This window comes from Borostomias antarcticus, assembly GCF_949987555.1.
Source record: "Borostomias antarcticus genome assembly, chromosome: 6".
Classification (NCBI taxonomy): domain Eukaryota; kingdom Metazoa; phylum Chordata; class Actinopteri; order Stomiiformes; family Stomiidae; genus Borostomias; species Borostomias antarcticus.
In genome coordinates, this window is record NC_140239.1 from 29,080,989 (window position 1) to 29,096,797 (window position 15,809).

Genomic DNA, 15,809 nt, shown 5'->3' on the forward strand with positions numbered 1-15,809 from the left:
GTCACCCACACTAACACCAGTTACCCAGGGGTCACCCACACTAACACTAGTTACCCAGGGGTCACCCACACTAACACCAGTTACCCAGGGGTCACCTACACTAACACTAGTTACCCAGGGGTCACCTACACTAACACCAGTTACCCAGGGGTCACCCACACTAACACCAGTTACCCAGGGGTCACCTACACTAACACCAGTTACCCAGGGGTCACCTACACTAACACCAGTTACCCAGGGGTCACCCACACTAACACCAGTTACCCAGGGGTCACCTGCACTAACACCAGTTACCCAGGGGTCACCTACACTAACACCAGCTACCCAGGGGTCACCTGCACTAACACCAGTTACCCAGGGGTCACCTACACTAACACCAGTTACCCAGGGGTCACCTCTACTAACACCAGTTACCCAGGGGTCACCTACACTAACACCAGTTACCCAGGGGTCACCCGCACTAACACCAGTTACCCAGGGGTCACCCACACTAACACCAGTTACCCAGGGGTCACCCACACTAACACCAGTTACCCAGGGGTCACCTACACTAACACCAGTTACCCAGGGGTCACCCACACTAACACCAGTTACCCAGGGGTCACCTACACTAACACCAGCTACCCAGGGGTCACCTACACTAACACCAGTTACCCAGGGGTCACCTACACTAACACCAGCTACCCAGGGGTCACCTACACTAACACCAGCTACCCAGGGGTCACCCACACTAACACCAGTTACCCAGGGGTCACCTACACTAACACCAGTTACCCAGGGGTCACCCACACTAACACCAGTTACCCAGGGGTCACCCACACTAACACCAGCTACCCAGGGGTCACCTACACTAACACCAGTTACCCAGGGGTCACCTCCACTAACCAGTAACCCAGGGGTCACCTACACTAACACCAGTTACCCAGGGGTCACCTACACTAACACCAGTTACCCAGGGGCCACCTGCACTAACACCAGTTACCCAGGGGTCACCTACACTAACACCAGTTACCCAGGGGTCACCTACACTAACACCAGCTACCCAGGGGTCACAACAGTACAGTAACCCATATGAGGTTCTCGGCTTATACGGATTTATCCTAGCTTCATTATAATAATACATCATTCATTGTATTTCTAAAGCATATGTCATTGTGAGACCAGCTGAATAGCTCATTGAAGAGTTGGGGACTACAGTCCTTCTCTACCTCTTGGGGAACTGGCTCCTCAACCAGTGAATACGCAGTTTTATAACTCTAATCAAGATCTTTTTATACAGAAACCCAAACCCTATAGTTAGAGTAAAAGACTACTGTATATGAAGGGAGAACTGTTGCTTCAGCTTTATTAACTCCCTTTATTAACTCTCTTTATTAACTCTCTTTATTAACTCCCTTTATTAACTCTATTAACTCTCTTTATTAACTCTCTTTATTAACTCCCTTTATTAACTCTATTAACTCTTTATTAACTCTCTTTATTAACTCCCTTTATTAACTCCCTTTATTAACTCTCTTTATTAACTCTCTTTATTAACTCTCTTTATTAACTCCCTTTATTAACTCCCTTTATTAACTCCCTTTATTAACTCTCTTTATTAACTCCCTTTATTAACTCTCTTTATTAACTCCCTTTATTAACTCCCTTTATTAACTATCTTTATTAACTCTCTTTATTAACTCTCTTTATTAACTCCCTTTATTAACTCCCTTTATTAACTCCCTTTATTAACTATCTTTATTAACTCTCTTTATTAACTATCTTTATTAACTCTCTTTATTAACTCCCTTTATTAACTCTCTTTATTAACTCTCTTTATTAACTCTCTTTATTAACTCTCTTTATTAACTCCCTTTATTAACTCCCTTTATTAACTCTATTAACTCTCTTTATTAACTCTCTTTATTAACTCCCTTTATTAACTCTCTTTATTAACTCTCTTTATTAACTCTCTTTATTAACTCCCTTTATTAACTCTCTTTATTAACTCTCTTTATTAACTCTCTTTATTAACTCCCTTTATTAACTCCCTTTATTAACTCTCTTTATTAACTCTCTTTATTAACTCCCTTTATTAACTCCCTTTATTAACTCCCTTTATTAACTCTATTAACTCTCTTTATTAACTCTCTTTATTAACTCCCTTTATTAACTCCCTTTATTAACTATCTTTATTAACTCCCTTTATTAACTCTATTAACTCTCTTTATTAACTCTTTATTAACTCTCTTTATTAACTCCCTTTATTAACTCCCTTTATTAACTCCCTTTATTAACTCCCTTTATTAACTCTCTTTATTAACTCCCTTTATTAACTCCCTTTATTAACTATCTTTATTAACTCCCTTTATTAACTCTCTTTATTAACTCCCTTTATTAACTCCCTTTATTAACTCCCTTTATTAACTCCCTTTATTAACTATCTTTATTAACTCCCTTTATTAACTCTCTTTATTAACTATCTTTATTAACTCCCTTTCCTAGGATTTTATAGACACTGTTTTGGCTGCTATCCCCACTCTAGGGGGGCAATCTGCACTTCTAGAGAGGATTATTAAATCGATCTTATAGTAAAAGATCCCTGAAGTGCCACCGGACACCACATACAGTAACCCTGTGTAATAACATGTTTAAACTAAATGGGACAGATCTTAGCTTTAAGGAGTCTAAATCTCACAGTTTATCAGGCGGTATCTGGGACGCCCCGGGTGGGACGGTCCTGCTTCCTGTGAGCTGCCCTGTCTAAGCACTCCCAGTGCTGCTTATAGAGAAGAAGATTTACAGTCGAGGGAACTTCCTTCTACACCTTCAACCAGCACTCCCAGTACTCGTTGTCACACTCTTGATCAAAAGGCTAAAGTGTCAAGGTAAAACTCCTGTATCATCTGGTTCAGATGGTTCTGCTGAAGTCCAGGGGTTTTCCACCCCTGGGCAGATTGGCAGGGGAGGCATGGTCACCCCTCGGCTCAACATCGTCTAACGACACAAAAAAATTCACTCCTTTTGAATACTGAAGTACGGTGGCACTCGGTATATTGTGATGTTTTGTTACTTGAGTAAAATATGTTTCATAGCAGTGCTGGCCTGCAGTTGTGGCTTTGTCCACTAGGCGGTGCTACAGGTTTATATAGAACATCAAATCTGAGGTAATATTTAGGAAACTGGTCTCTGTTATTTCTACCACTCTCTTCTGTTGGTGTGGTCCTGAGAGGCATGATTGCCCAAACTTATTACCGCTGAATGAAGCAACAGTCTTAGCCCACCTCCCTTTGACTTTTTCACATTTGTGTTACAACATGGAATCAAAATAGATTTAATTGTTTTTTTTTGTCAAAGTGGAAAGAAATCGAGAAAGAGTTCATACTGGGTAAAAGCACCTTTGGCTTTATTACAGCTGAGTCTTAGCACAGCTTTGTACATGTGGATGAAGCAATTTTCTTCTATTCTTTGGAAAATTGCTCAAGCTACATCAAGCTGGAGGGGGGCCCTATGTGAACCTTTTTAAGTATTGCCACAGATTCTCAATTAGATTGAGGTCTGGGATTTGACTGGGCCATTCCAGGATTGTGACTTTTTTTTAAGCCACTCCAGTGTGGTTTTAGCTGTAGGTCCAATGTTTTGTCCTGCTGGAAGATTAATGCTCTCCTGAGTCCCAGGTCTCTTGCAGACTGTAGATTTTCCTCCAGAATGTCTCTGTACTTTGCTCCATTCAAATTTGCCCTCTATCTTTGAGAGGTTTCCTGTCCCTGCTAGAGAACCCACATTATGCTGCCACCACCATGCTTCACGGTAGGGATGGGGTTCTTAGGTTGATGTTCAGTGTTAGGCTTGTGCCAATAGCGCTTCAGTGTTGAGGCCAAAAAGAGACTATGAAATCTTGGACTCAGAGCCTTCCACATGCCTTCAGGCAAACTCCAGCTGAGATTCTGTGTATTATTTTCAACAGGGGCCGTCTTCCATCTAGACCAGGCTTGTGAAGAGTCTGGGCTGTTGTTTCTCCAATCTCAGCCATGGAAGACTTTGAACTCCTTCAGAGTTATCATAGGCCTCTTGGTGGCCTCTCTGACTTTGGGCTGCCTTGACCGTTTACTTTTTTTGTATGATGGAGTTAAAGGAGTACTTCACCGCTGGGGTCACCTAGACCTATGTAGTAAAAATGTGGTTGTTTGTGCAATTTGTGCCTTGTGGCCAGAGAAAAGACAGAAAATGTGCTCCGTGTATTCTATCCTTCCCCTGATTGGTGCTTTTCAACAACCTTGTACCAGCCCCCCACCCCCCAGCCCAGCCTAAACCCAAGCCCAACTCAACTCAATACTGGATGTGGGTGTATCACCGTGTCCCAGTATTCATATGCCTCTTTTTCACATCAGATGTTCATATACATCTGCAATCATGCGAACAGTAAATTAGGTTAAATTATAGGATATTGTTAACGTATCGACTCACTAAACCCAGGGTGGGACCAGGCGCGATGAGCTGCATGAACGGGGTACAGGTGCACTTCAAACGCTAGCCTGATTGGCTGTGTGTGTGTGTGTGTGTGTGTGTGTGTACAAGCTCTCCATATGGCTGACAGCAGAACCTCTACGTCATGCCATGCATTACTATCACTATTATTGTGTTCATTAGGCCTATTATAGCCAATAATGTTCCATGCTACCCCGTCATCATAAGAACGTTTATCACAACATACTATAACAGAAATAAGATATTGAAATACTTTGACGACATGTCTTATATTTCTATTTTTTCTCATAATGCTACTTACTACGCCTCCATACATTTTAGGGGAAAATTCATACATTATTTCTCTGCTTTTCAAACAGACTGGCAGGGAATTTACTCACTGCTGCTCTAAGGTTCACACACACACACCGTTACAGGTTTCTGAATGCTGTATTTCTCCTTTAACTGGTGGGCTGGTTCCTTGGCTCTCTCTGGTTGACGGCCATCAAATTCAGCACACAGCATCATCAGTTTAAGTCTCTGTCCCATCTGTAAAGCAGTATTGCCTGAATATATTAATTTGAGTTTATTCTCATTCTTACTGACCCATGTCAATCTCTCAGACCACCCCGCCGCAAATTCCAATTTCATCTAATTTCTTTCCTCCTACTCCATGATTCTAAAATCAACGGGTATTTTCATCTATCCACCACAAGGGGGCGGTGTTTACACACAATCATTATTGGACAAGACCAGTGGCTGTTTTGCTTCCTTTGTGGTTCTGACAAGGAGACTCTTCGGTCTCTTTCGCTTCCTTCTATTTTCACGGTACATTTGTAGAAAGAAAACACTCAATTCAAAATGCTTGAGAAAGTATATAAATGAATAGACCACAGCCTTTTTTTCTTTCTTTTTTTAAAATTTAATGAACTGCTACAATAATATTGCATAGAGTATAAATGTGTCAAAATAGCTTGTTTTTATGTACAGAACACACACAGTTCTTATGGTTAGAGCTAGACAGGGGGGTGATTAATATAAATGAAAGTAGCATCAGACCAGTATTGTTCAGAGGGCAGGATCAAGGAATTAGTACCAAATATAGATAACTCACAAACATAAGATCTCTTTTTACAAGAAATGGTGGGTTTTCACTCTAGCTTGAGTTCATATTGCACTTGGGACAAAAATGATTAATTTTGCATTCTCATATTTTCTACATTTACCTTTGTTCCTTGACTTGAGAGCACAAAATACTTTAGACTGATATGGAATAATATCAATTTCACTCAATTGCAATACAAGCATTGGAGAGGTGTAATAACGGGGAGTTTAAATAATGGATAACCAGTCCACAGACTAGGATTGAGTGAGATTATACTGTAGTGTAATCTGGGGACATTATGAGAAACCAGTGGTGTTCTGATGCCCCTGTTACTGGTGGGTTACTGGTACACAGACCAGAACTCTTGATTGTTAAAGTGAGCTGTGTTGCTTCAGTTTGATGACGGGGTGAGAATCTGACAGCGAGTCTGCCTGGTTCATCCTGGTTCATCTCAATCATCTCTTTAGTTAGAATCCCATTGTCTGAAGGGAAGACCAAGTTGCATACATCTTAAAACCTATAAAACTTCTGATAATAATAATAATAATAATAACCTCTTCATGATCCACAACAAGTATTTACAGACATTGTTTTTACATTATCATCTATTCAACAGAAACAAACATGAGGCAGGAATTCTGCTACAAAAGCCCCAGAACATTGTCTCATAAATAAATGCAATATATTATCTTAATCTCTCGTCATCAAAATAAACAAACTTATCACACGGAAAATGTATAAATACAAATGTACAACACAAATAAAAAGCATCCACAGCTTTAAGAAACGAACTCATCGTGATGCACGGCTCTCAGCAGTTTGAGTAGGGAGAGGCCACTGAAGAATGCTGACAGTGTGATAAATATGTCTCCTTGGTTTATTGTCGGTGCTTGTGGCGATGTTTTTCGGGGGGGGTGAGCGGGATGCCTGGGCCCCTCAGGGCGGGGCTGTGTGTGGGCAGCCATACTGGGGCGCTGGAAGGACTGGGAGGGGTCCGTCGTGTCATCATGAGAGCTTTAACTGGGAGGGTTGTTTACTTTGAGAGCTTCACAACAGGAGTACCAGTTATCCCGCGTCAGTCTGTCCTCATATTGGCCTTTACTGAGTATGAGGGGCATAAAGATCATTGCGACTCCTCTCATACATTTGATGCGTTTAATCTAACTGCGTTTGGGAGGTTTTGTAGGACGCGTGGTTAGAAATGGAAGTGAAGGACAGTAGCCGAGTACTTGTGTGAACCCCTCTGTCACCAGAGCCAGGAACGGGAGCGCATTCCACAGCGAGGGAAGAAACTGCGTCAGGCTGCCTGCATTTGTTATTCGCTTCCATACAAGTTGACTGGGGTCCCTAGCTCCTCCCCCCTGCATTCCTATTGGATATGGAGTCAGAGGGGGGCCCCCCCTTCTGGGCGGAGCTTGGCGCACACATACCAGCTGTTGTGAAACTCTCAGTGTAGCCTTTTCCACAAGCAAGGACCTCCACGTGATTGGACCTACTACCCCCCCCCCCCCCCCACCCACAACCCCCTAATCCCTCTCTCCTCTACCCTCCCCCGTCCGAGCGCCGTCCTCGGAAGAAAAAAACAGCTTGCAAGCTCTGCTAGCCCGTCTCTTAGAACACATGCAGGCTGTTTTGCCCTTTGACATGAAGCAGTGTTGGGGCGGAAGTCCCCTCCGCGCGTTTTTCGCGAGTTACGGCTTCCTGCTGCTTTGGGGGAATGGCTGGAGCCGACAACCCTTTAGTTACGTAACCTCCATACCCATCCGTGACTTGCGTTTTCTTGGGAGCAGAGTCCAATCACATTACTGGCTGTAAGAGATAAAGCAAGGCCATGAAGAGAGTACAAAGTATTCAAACTCCACTCGGCGACGGGCGGTTGATGCCGGACATTCAGAAGCGGTGGCGTCGGACCACGGCGCGCGAGGCGTCCGCAGAAGACGCTCGCTCTTCTCTCTGCAGCGTTAGTCTTTGGCGGGGCGGTGGGGGGGAGTGTGCTCGGGGGTCGTGGACAGACTGGTGTACACAGACCATTCTGCTAGACTGGCTTATAATAAGGACTGAGTGTCGCATCAAAAAGAGTCACTTACAAACAGCGTCTCGTGTTGTCACTTGTCCAGAGGCTGGGGTCCGTGTGCAGGTCCACAGTGGGCAGGGCCACCATCATCAGTCTGTCTCCTCCGTTATAGGCACTATGTTCTCTTTAGAGGGATGAGACGGCGTCTGCATTTTCAACAATCTCAAATGTAAAATACACATCGTATTCGATTGTAACGGCGCACAGTTCAACGATGCAAACACTGTCACACGCTCGAATGAATCGATAGAGTCCATCATAAAACACGCTGATCATTCTTGAACACCGATGAGTGATGATGTCCGCTTGAGATTCTGAAATATAATCTCAGGTGAGCAAACAACACGACAAGTCAATGTTTCTAGAAAGTACTGGCAGCGTAAACATTGGTCTCACCGCCACTCGTTCTCAATGACGATAACGGACAAGGCATCGGTGATGATTTTGTGGAATAATCAGCTATGCTTTGAGAAAAGCAATTATCTCTGGTGCTCTAAATCGACATAACTGGCAATCGCCAGTTTTCAGAGTAAAATAAACTAGACCAATTACAATGTAAAACAAGTGAGTGCCTCACTTTTTTAAATAGAGAGCTCTTTGTTTAAAGAGGTAGTGTGAATATGTGTGTCCCGGTTTGATAATTATAATTATTGATAGCCTAGTTGCACTGCTCCAGAATTACATTACGGATTCCATAAAAATACAATTCGACATCTGGTTCCACAGGTTGTCCTCCTAAGAATGCACTGGTGAATAGCGGTCCGATATAAATAAGTCTCAATGGTAATACTTTGTATGTGTTGCTTTAGTCCCTGCATATTATCTCGATAGGAAAAAAGATGGCACCAGCTTGCCACCAAAAATGTGCATTCATCATACAGTAGAAGGGTATCAGGCAGGTATAGTCTTTACATAAATATATCAAGTTCTTTGTATAAAAAATAGAAATGTACATTAGAAGAAAAAAAATTGAAGTCATTATTCCAACCCCCTGCTGGTAAAATGGCAGACAGCAGTCTTCACAGTGAGTGAGCAGGTCCAGTCAGTCAGGAGTGAGCAGGTCCAGTCAGTCAGGAGTGAGCAGGTCCAGTCAGTCAGGAGTGAGCAGGTCCAGTCAGTCAGGAGTGAGCAGGTCCAGTCAGTCAGGAGTGAGCAGGTCCAGTCAGTCAGGAGTGAGCAGGTCCAGTCAGGAGTGAGCAGGTCCAGTCGGTCATGAGTGCACCAGGATCTCCATGATGTGGTCCAGATCGTTGAGGTCCATCAGCCGGCGCTGCAGGGTGCTGGAGGAGGTGCAGCTGGAGAACGCCTTGAGGTGGTCGTCGGCCCCCGAGAACGCCGCCGCGCCGCCGCCGCCTCTGGAGGCGGGGCACGCCAGGGCCGAGAAGTCCGTGGCGTCGTACATGGAGGTGTCGATGTCTTCGAAGATGTCGTCCAGCTGCAGGTCCGTCAGGTAACTGGTGGAGTTTGAAATCTCGAAGGAGCCGAACAGCAGGTCGGACGCCCTGCCTTCCGCCTCCGAGGGCGAGGCGGGGGACGGGGCGTCCCTCTCCGCGTCTTCGCCGCCGCCCGGCGCCGAGGGGAGGGACGGGGAGCTGTCCGGCGGGGGCTCGGGGCATGGCGTGGGCGTGCGGAGCGGCGAGGGGGCGGGCTGGGCCTCTGGCGGTGGAGGCGGACCTCCCTCCCGCCTCATCTCCTGCTGGATCTGGCGCAGCGTGTTGGCCAGGAGCACCGAGCGTCGCAGGCTGGGCTCGGCCCGACGCTGGCAGGTCTGGAGCTTGTCCAGGCACAGGTCCAGAACCAGCTGCCTCTGCTGGGGGTAGGCCAGCCCGCGGGCCGGGTCTTCGCACTCGCTCAGCTTGCGCTTCACCCCGCGGCCCACAATGCACCTGAGAAGGAACGGCAGGGGGAAAAGCATCAGACGCATGGCACCGTTGGCTCAGCGCAACAGCAGCATCTTAGCTAGTGATGCTAACAGTTAATTGACTATCGAGTCAAGAATTTACTTGAGTAAGATCTGATTACTCGATTAATTGCTTGTTAATGGAACAGAACTTTTTTTTTTTTTTTGAACGTTGCGTTAAATGTAATCATGATTTAAGGTCTGACTGCACATGAGGGCGCCACGCCGTGTAGTGAAGGCTAATTGGGATGCCGGGAAATTTCAACGACACAGCGGAAGAAGACACAAAAACGAAGAGAGCAAAATGCAGTCCTGCGTGGGACGTTCTTATCAATTAATCGACTATTGTTTGTCAAGGTTAACAGTTATTGATTAATGAAATTCCTTGAAATTTCTCAGCCTCGGTGAAATCAGTCGTTCACTCGTGTGGTTTTTTTCCATTGTCACTTGTACCTCGTCCTTCAGTCACACTGAGCAATGCGTTGCTGCAATCTGCAGTTAACACTCTGTGGAATGGTCTCTAGAGGCGTGGCCTGGTGTGTGGTCATTGGACAGTGGTCTCTAGAGGCGTGGCCTGTTGTGGGGTCATTAGACAGCATGGCAGCCCTGTTGCTGGTGGTGCAAGTCCAGAGGAAGAGATGTACCTGGTAATGTACATTGTATTTTAGATTGCTATTCTTGCCTTCAGCACTAGATTATGCTCTTAGACACTTTTAGAAAGGAGATGCACTTGTGAGTTCTGGCGAGTAGTAGTACATTGGATTTTCCAACGTTAAATGCAATTATTGTTAGTCGCTTTGGATAAAAGCATCTGCTAAATGACTGTAATGCAATGTAATGTAATGGGTTCACTGGCCGTGCTCTCGAAACGGTACACTACACTCTTGAACATCATCAGCGTTATCTTGCTTAGGCTATTTTTGCATTACATGCTTGGCCTTCTAAAACATTTCACTCTATTGCCTACTTAAACGTTAGAGTGAATACTCAGAGATGGCAAAAAAAATCGGCCTGTGAACTCGTCAAAAGAAAGATTCTCAAAGTACTACGGGTGACGTGACATGGAGGCTGTGTTCAAGCCCGGCTGTGAGAGCCGGTGGATTCAGTGGTGGTTGCGCTGTGGGTTCAGTCCTGTCTGCTTCTACGGTCTGTGGGAGCGCGCTGCACACCGGTCACATGGCCTGCTCCTCACAGGTCACATGGCCTGCTCCTCACCGGTCACATGGCCTGCTCCTCACAGGTCACATGGCCTGCTCCTCACAGGTCACATGGCCTGCTCCTCTCCGGGGAGAAGAGGAGCACAGCGCCGGAACACTGTGCTAGTCACCATGGCGATCCATCTACCCCTGGGTGTCAGCTCAAGAACCCGCGTCTGAGGACTGAGTGAGGGTGCACAGTGTTTCACATCCCTGTCTCTCGCTCGTTTTTCGATTTCCAGCAGAATCAGTTTACAAGAGGTTAGTGTGGCTTTGGTGGTAAAAGTAGGTCGATAAACCTTCTCCGACCAACCGGTGTAGACTGTTCTGACGAAAAGTTAATTACTCCGCCCACAAAAGCTACTACCATTAGCATTCCTTGATCTCACCTCAGCTGAATTGTTGAGAGTAGACAGAATGAAAATATCCCTCTGCTCAAATCGACAGGGGGAAATAATCAAACACTACTGTGACAATTAAACCCGGTTGAGACCGTTTCATTGGCTCCCTCCTTCTCCCCGCGGTTCCTAGAGCACCGGCCGCCCTCCAATCAGTGCGCATTAGACCCCGAGGAGGCGTCGACAGGAAGCCGGGGCCATTGCAGCCCTCTCCCTGCTGTAGGCGGGTCTACGTCCGCGACTCATCCATCACACGCAGCTGCATGCAGGCAGACTTCCCCCGCGGGTCTCGGAGTGCAGACTGCTCTCTGCTACAGAGGCGGCAGCAATGGACGTCCCTTTCTGTCCATACAGAGGAACAGCATTGCCCTGATAAGCTTTTTATATTCAGTTTTATATTCATATCTGAATATGGATAACCTCTGGAGAGGACGCAATCACACCTACCAGTACCATCAAGCACCTGTAGTGTTTATCTGAGAAGCTTAGTGGGGGTTAATCCTTTTAAAAAAGTGTTTTAATACAGTTTGGAGTTCATCCTCGTGCACTATGCTGTGAAGACAGTAGATCTCTTTGTGGCGACTGATGCCAGATGTTACATAAGAGCACCATGAAGAGTGGCCCTGGCCGCTAGTTTCCGACCCATCATGTGAGCTTAGTATTCACGGAGTAGTGCGCAATGCAGTCTGGGGGAAGAGCTCTTCCGCCCCGGGCTGTGCTTCCCTCATTTTTTGGAGACGTATACGAGGCAAACGCAGGAGTAGAATTACCCGTTACTCAAATTCTCACAACGGAAGTCTCCCAACTCTTTAATTATGCATTTCTGATGCCAAAAGGAGGCTGCATTAAATGTGGATTAGGCTACACGTAAGTGACAGAGTGGTAATGATGCAGTACTATCTTAATGTGCTAATTCATATCAGACCTTACAATTGAAATCAAATTTGACTACCAGTTCAATTGCTTATGGCCCACTGCAAGATAAAACGTGTGTCGTGGAATAGGGCGAGGGCAGCAGTGCCTCAGCCTGGCAGCAGTGAGGCAGCGAGCCATGCTTTAAACGGGCCTCTCTCATTGGGCCAGAGCCTCTACTGCCCGCTTGCCATGGCAACGGTGCGCGATGCGAGGCCGGAGCTTGAGGAACGGTACTGTGTCTGATAAAAGACGACAACCGCTCAGGTGGGGATCGGACTAAAGATGAGACACTGGAAATGGCACAACGGGCTATGCGTTACAGTTCAGCATCGTCACAAGGTTGTTGTAACTTGTGCTCTTCCTCTTTCCATATCCACTGTTCAATGTCTGCCACATTTAGTCAGAGGTGAACTTATGCTTAACCAGTTATCTCTGTAAATCCACTTGTGGATGTGGATACTAGGTAATCAGTGCTAAACCAGAACTAAGACAGTTACCTATTTTTTTTGTTCACCAACTTCTAATCGAGTCCAATAAAAAAAAGGGTCTCTGGCAGGCAAAATGACAGGTCACTTAACGAAAGAAGGATTGCAGTACAGGGCACAGTGCAAGTTTGGGACGGAGGAATGATTAGGCAAATTTTCTGGACATTCCGATCTTTGTGCAATGATCTCACTAAAACAGGATTTATCAGACCTCAAATGTTGTAACTGGAGCACCTTTATAAACTATACTCATGTACTGGCTAGTACAACCTTTATCATTCACAGGTCTTTCATTGTAATATTCTATGTTCTTATATTCTTTCAGAAACACATTTTTAACACAAATTTGCTAAGATGGGCTTCAGTTTTTAATTTGACCATTCACACTGTACAATCACACACAGTAAAGTCACGATTCTAAACCTTCGCTCTCTCCTCCTCTCAACCCTGGAGGCGACAGCTCTGACCATGAGAGAGGGGGAGGGAGAGGGGGAGGTGGGGGAGGGAGAGGGGGAGGTGGGGGAGGGAGAGGGAGGGGTGGGGGAGGGAGAGGGAGGGGTGGGCGGAGGTGGGAGGGGAGAGAGAGAGGACAGAAGAAAGTGCTAAGGATAAAGGGGAGTGGAGAAGAGGCGGAAACTACTATTGATAAGCAAAGTAATGAGCAGTTCAGCGAGCATAGAAAAAGAGGTAAAGCGCACAACTCCTGAATAAGTGTCCAGGTGCCCGGTTGGTTAAGTTCAAATGAAAAAAAGGGAGACCGGCACTCATGGAAGGCTATATTAAATTGCCATTTTAATGGTCAGAAAGAGAGAATGTTTCGGCGTGGAGTCTCCGTCAGCAATGTTCAGCACCCCGCATGAACGGATGTCTTTATATGGACAGATTTGTCACCGGGTGGGAGAACCTTTTTTGTGCAATGAGTCACATACGTGAGAGGGATTAGTCAAGATCCCTGACACACGATCAGGAAACCCTCACCTATGTATTGGGTTGAGGTACTACAGTACAGACAAAGGCATTAGTAAGTGTTAGGATCAGTTAATACATCCCTTAAGGAACAGGAAAAAAAGTTCCTTTAAGATTGATATGGTGAAGATATGGTGGTTTCAACTTTGTGCCATTTTCCATTCAGTATTAATCAGTATCAGTCAGTGTCAATCTAAAGAAGTTTCCTAAAACTAGTGATAGGTCGACTAGAAAGCGAGCAGTAAGTCATATTCCCCGACATGAAGTGAAAACGAGATTCCCATAAGCATTCGGCCAAACCAGGGGTTTGAAATACGGGATTATTCAACAGAAGAATAGTTGAAAACAAATATTCCTGACCACCAAAAAGGTAATGTTAGGCTGTATGTCACGATAGGCTATCTGACTCAGAGATATTGGAGCTCACATTACAAGTCGTTGTAAACGCTTTGTGAGAAACAACGTCTGATATCCAAATGTACTAAACGCGTGTCGGTCAAACACAGTTTGCAAGCGGTCGAGCGATCTATAATATAATAATATAATATAATAATAGCGATCTAGCTAACGTTAGTTCCACACAAAACCAACCAAACGCGTCTAGCTGATCCCAGGCATTAGATTACGCAACAGCCCCTCGATGGCCCAGTCCATGCTCAGCTCACTCAGGAAACCAAAGTGTCCTTTTCTATCTTGGCTGTATCGATAGATTGGAAACCACTGAAAGTTAGACGAAATCGGAATCTAACCCCAGGAATGGTGTGTGAATGGGCCAGCTATTAAGGTTTCAAGTTATGCCGTGACATAACAGAAACTACATTGAAATAGCTAGCTAAGGTTAGCTACAGAGCAAGCAAAGCATCACACGTTAGCTAGCTAGCTAGCACTAACTAGCCAAGTTACAATGAGTCACTGGCTGATGGGGCAGCTGACTCAGACTAGTTTATTAAATGGTTTACCGATTTGGTAGCTAATATTAACTTATGACTGCTATAACTTATGCCTTAACTTCAAATACATCTGACGTTACATCGATTTTTGAAGTTGTACATTGAGAAACTTGGGACAGTCGGATAGTAACCATGCTAGCTAGCCGGTTAGACTAGCACTGGCTAAACAGCGTTACAATACCAGACTGAGCCTTTACTCTGGGGTAGACTGAGCCTTTACTCTGGGGTAGACTGAGCCTTTACTATGGGGTAGACTGAGCCTTTACTCTGGGGGCAGACTGAGCCTTTACTATGGGGGCAGACTGAGCCTTTACTCTGGGGTAGACTGAGCCTTTACTCTGGGGCAGACTGAGCCTTTACTCTGGGGCAGACTGAGCATTTACTCTGGGGCAGACTGAGCCTTTACTCTGGGGCAGACTGAGCCTTTACTCTGGGGCAGACTGAGCCTTTACTCTGGGGCAGACTGAGCCTTTACTCTGGGGCAGACTGAGCCTTTACTCTGGGGCAGACTGAGCCTTTACTCTGGGGCAGACTGAGCCTCTACTCTGGGGCAGACTGAGCCTTTACTCTGGGGCAGACTGAGCCTTTACTCTGGGGCAGACTGAGCCTTTACTCTGGGGCAGACTGAGCCTTTACTCTGGGGCAGACTGAGCCTTTACTCTGGGGCAGACTGAGCCTTTACTCTGGGGCAGACTGAGCCTTTACTCTGGGGCAGACTGAGCCTTTACTCTGGGGCAGACTGAGCCTTTACTGTACTCTGGGGCAGACTGAGCCTTTACTGTACTCTGGGGCAGACTGAGCCTTTACTGTACTCTGGGGCAGACTGAGCCTTTACTTTGGTGCTCTATTCGTCGTGAACGCGTGCTGGCTAGGTCTGCTAGCCAGCTGTTGTCTGAGCTTCATAATCATTATGAATAACAAGTAAAGTAGCCGGTTAGGATTATCTTATTTAGTCCACTTACTAGCCAGATGAAGTTATCTTATAATACATTTATGGCAAAAGTTCACTAGCTAGACAGGGTTTTACCTGGACGAGTTGAGGACATCTTCAGGTTGCTCTTTCCCGGCAGCCTCGACATCCAGTCGGCACATTGAAGCAGTTTGAATTCCGTGTTTCCTCTTCACCGTGGTCTCGTATGGCATGATCTCCCTTTGACCCATGGCATGGTTTGGTTGTAGCCACTGCCAGCAGAGCTATGTCCTCGTTTGACTGATAGTAAAATACGATTTAAAGTATCTTATGGTGTTAGCAACGTGAGTAACGTTCACTAGTTGAGCTAGCTAGCTAACTGCGATGCCGGTCGCTAGCTAGCTAGCTAGCCGTCCTCCCCTCGATAAGCTGGAACAAGAACGCACAGACACAACTATACCAGC

At 45.7% G+C, this 15,809-nt stretch overlaps 1 protein-coding gene across 1 annotated transcript; it reads right to left on the reverse strand.

The window, feature by feature from the left end:
* Positions 1 to 8,835: 8,835 nt before the first annotated feature.
* Positions 8,836 to 15,596, reverse strand: LOC311310393 (cell division cycle-associated protein 4; the record flags this gene model as incomplete). Its single annotated transcript, XM_084439874.1, has 2 exons — positions 8,836 to 9,511; positions 15,463 to 15,596. 2 exons carry the CDS (start codon positions 15,594 to 15,596, stop codon positions 8,836 to 8,838), a joined length of 810 nt encoding a protein of 269 aa, XP_084296000.1.
* Positions 15,597 to 15,809: the final 213 nt, after the last annotated feature.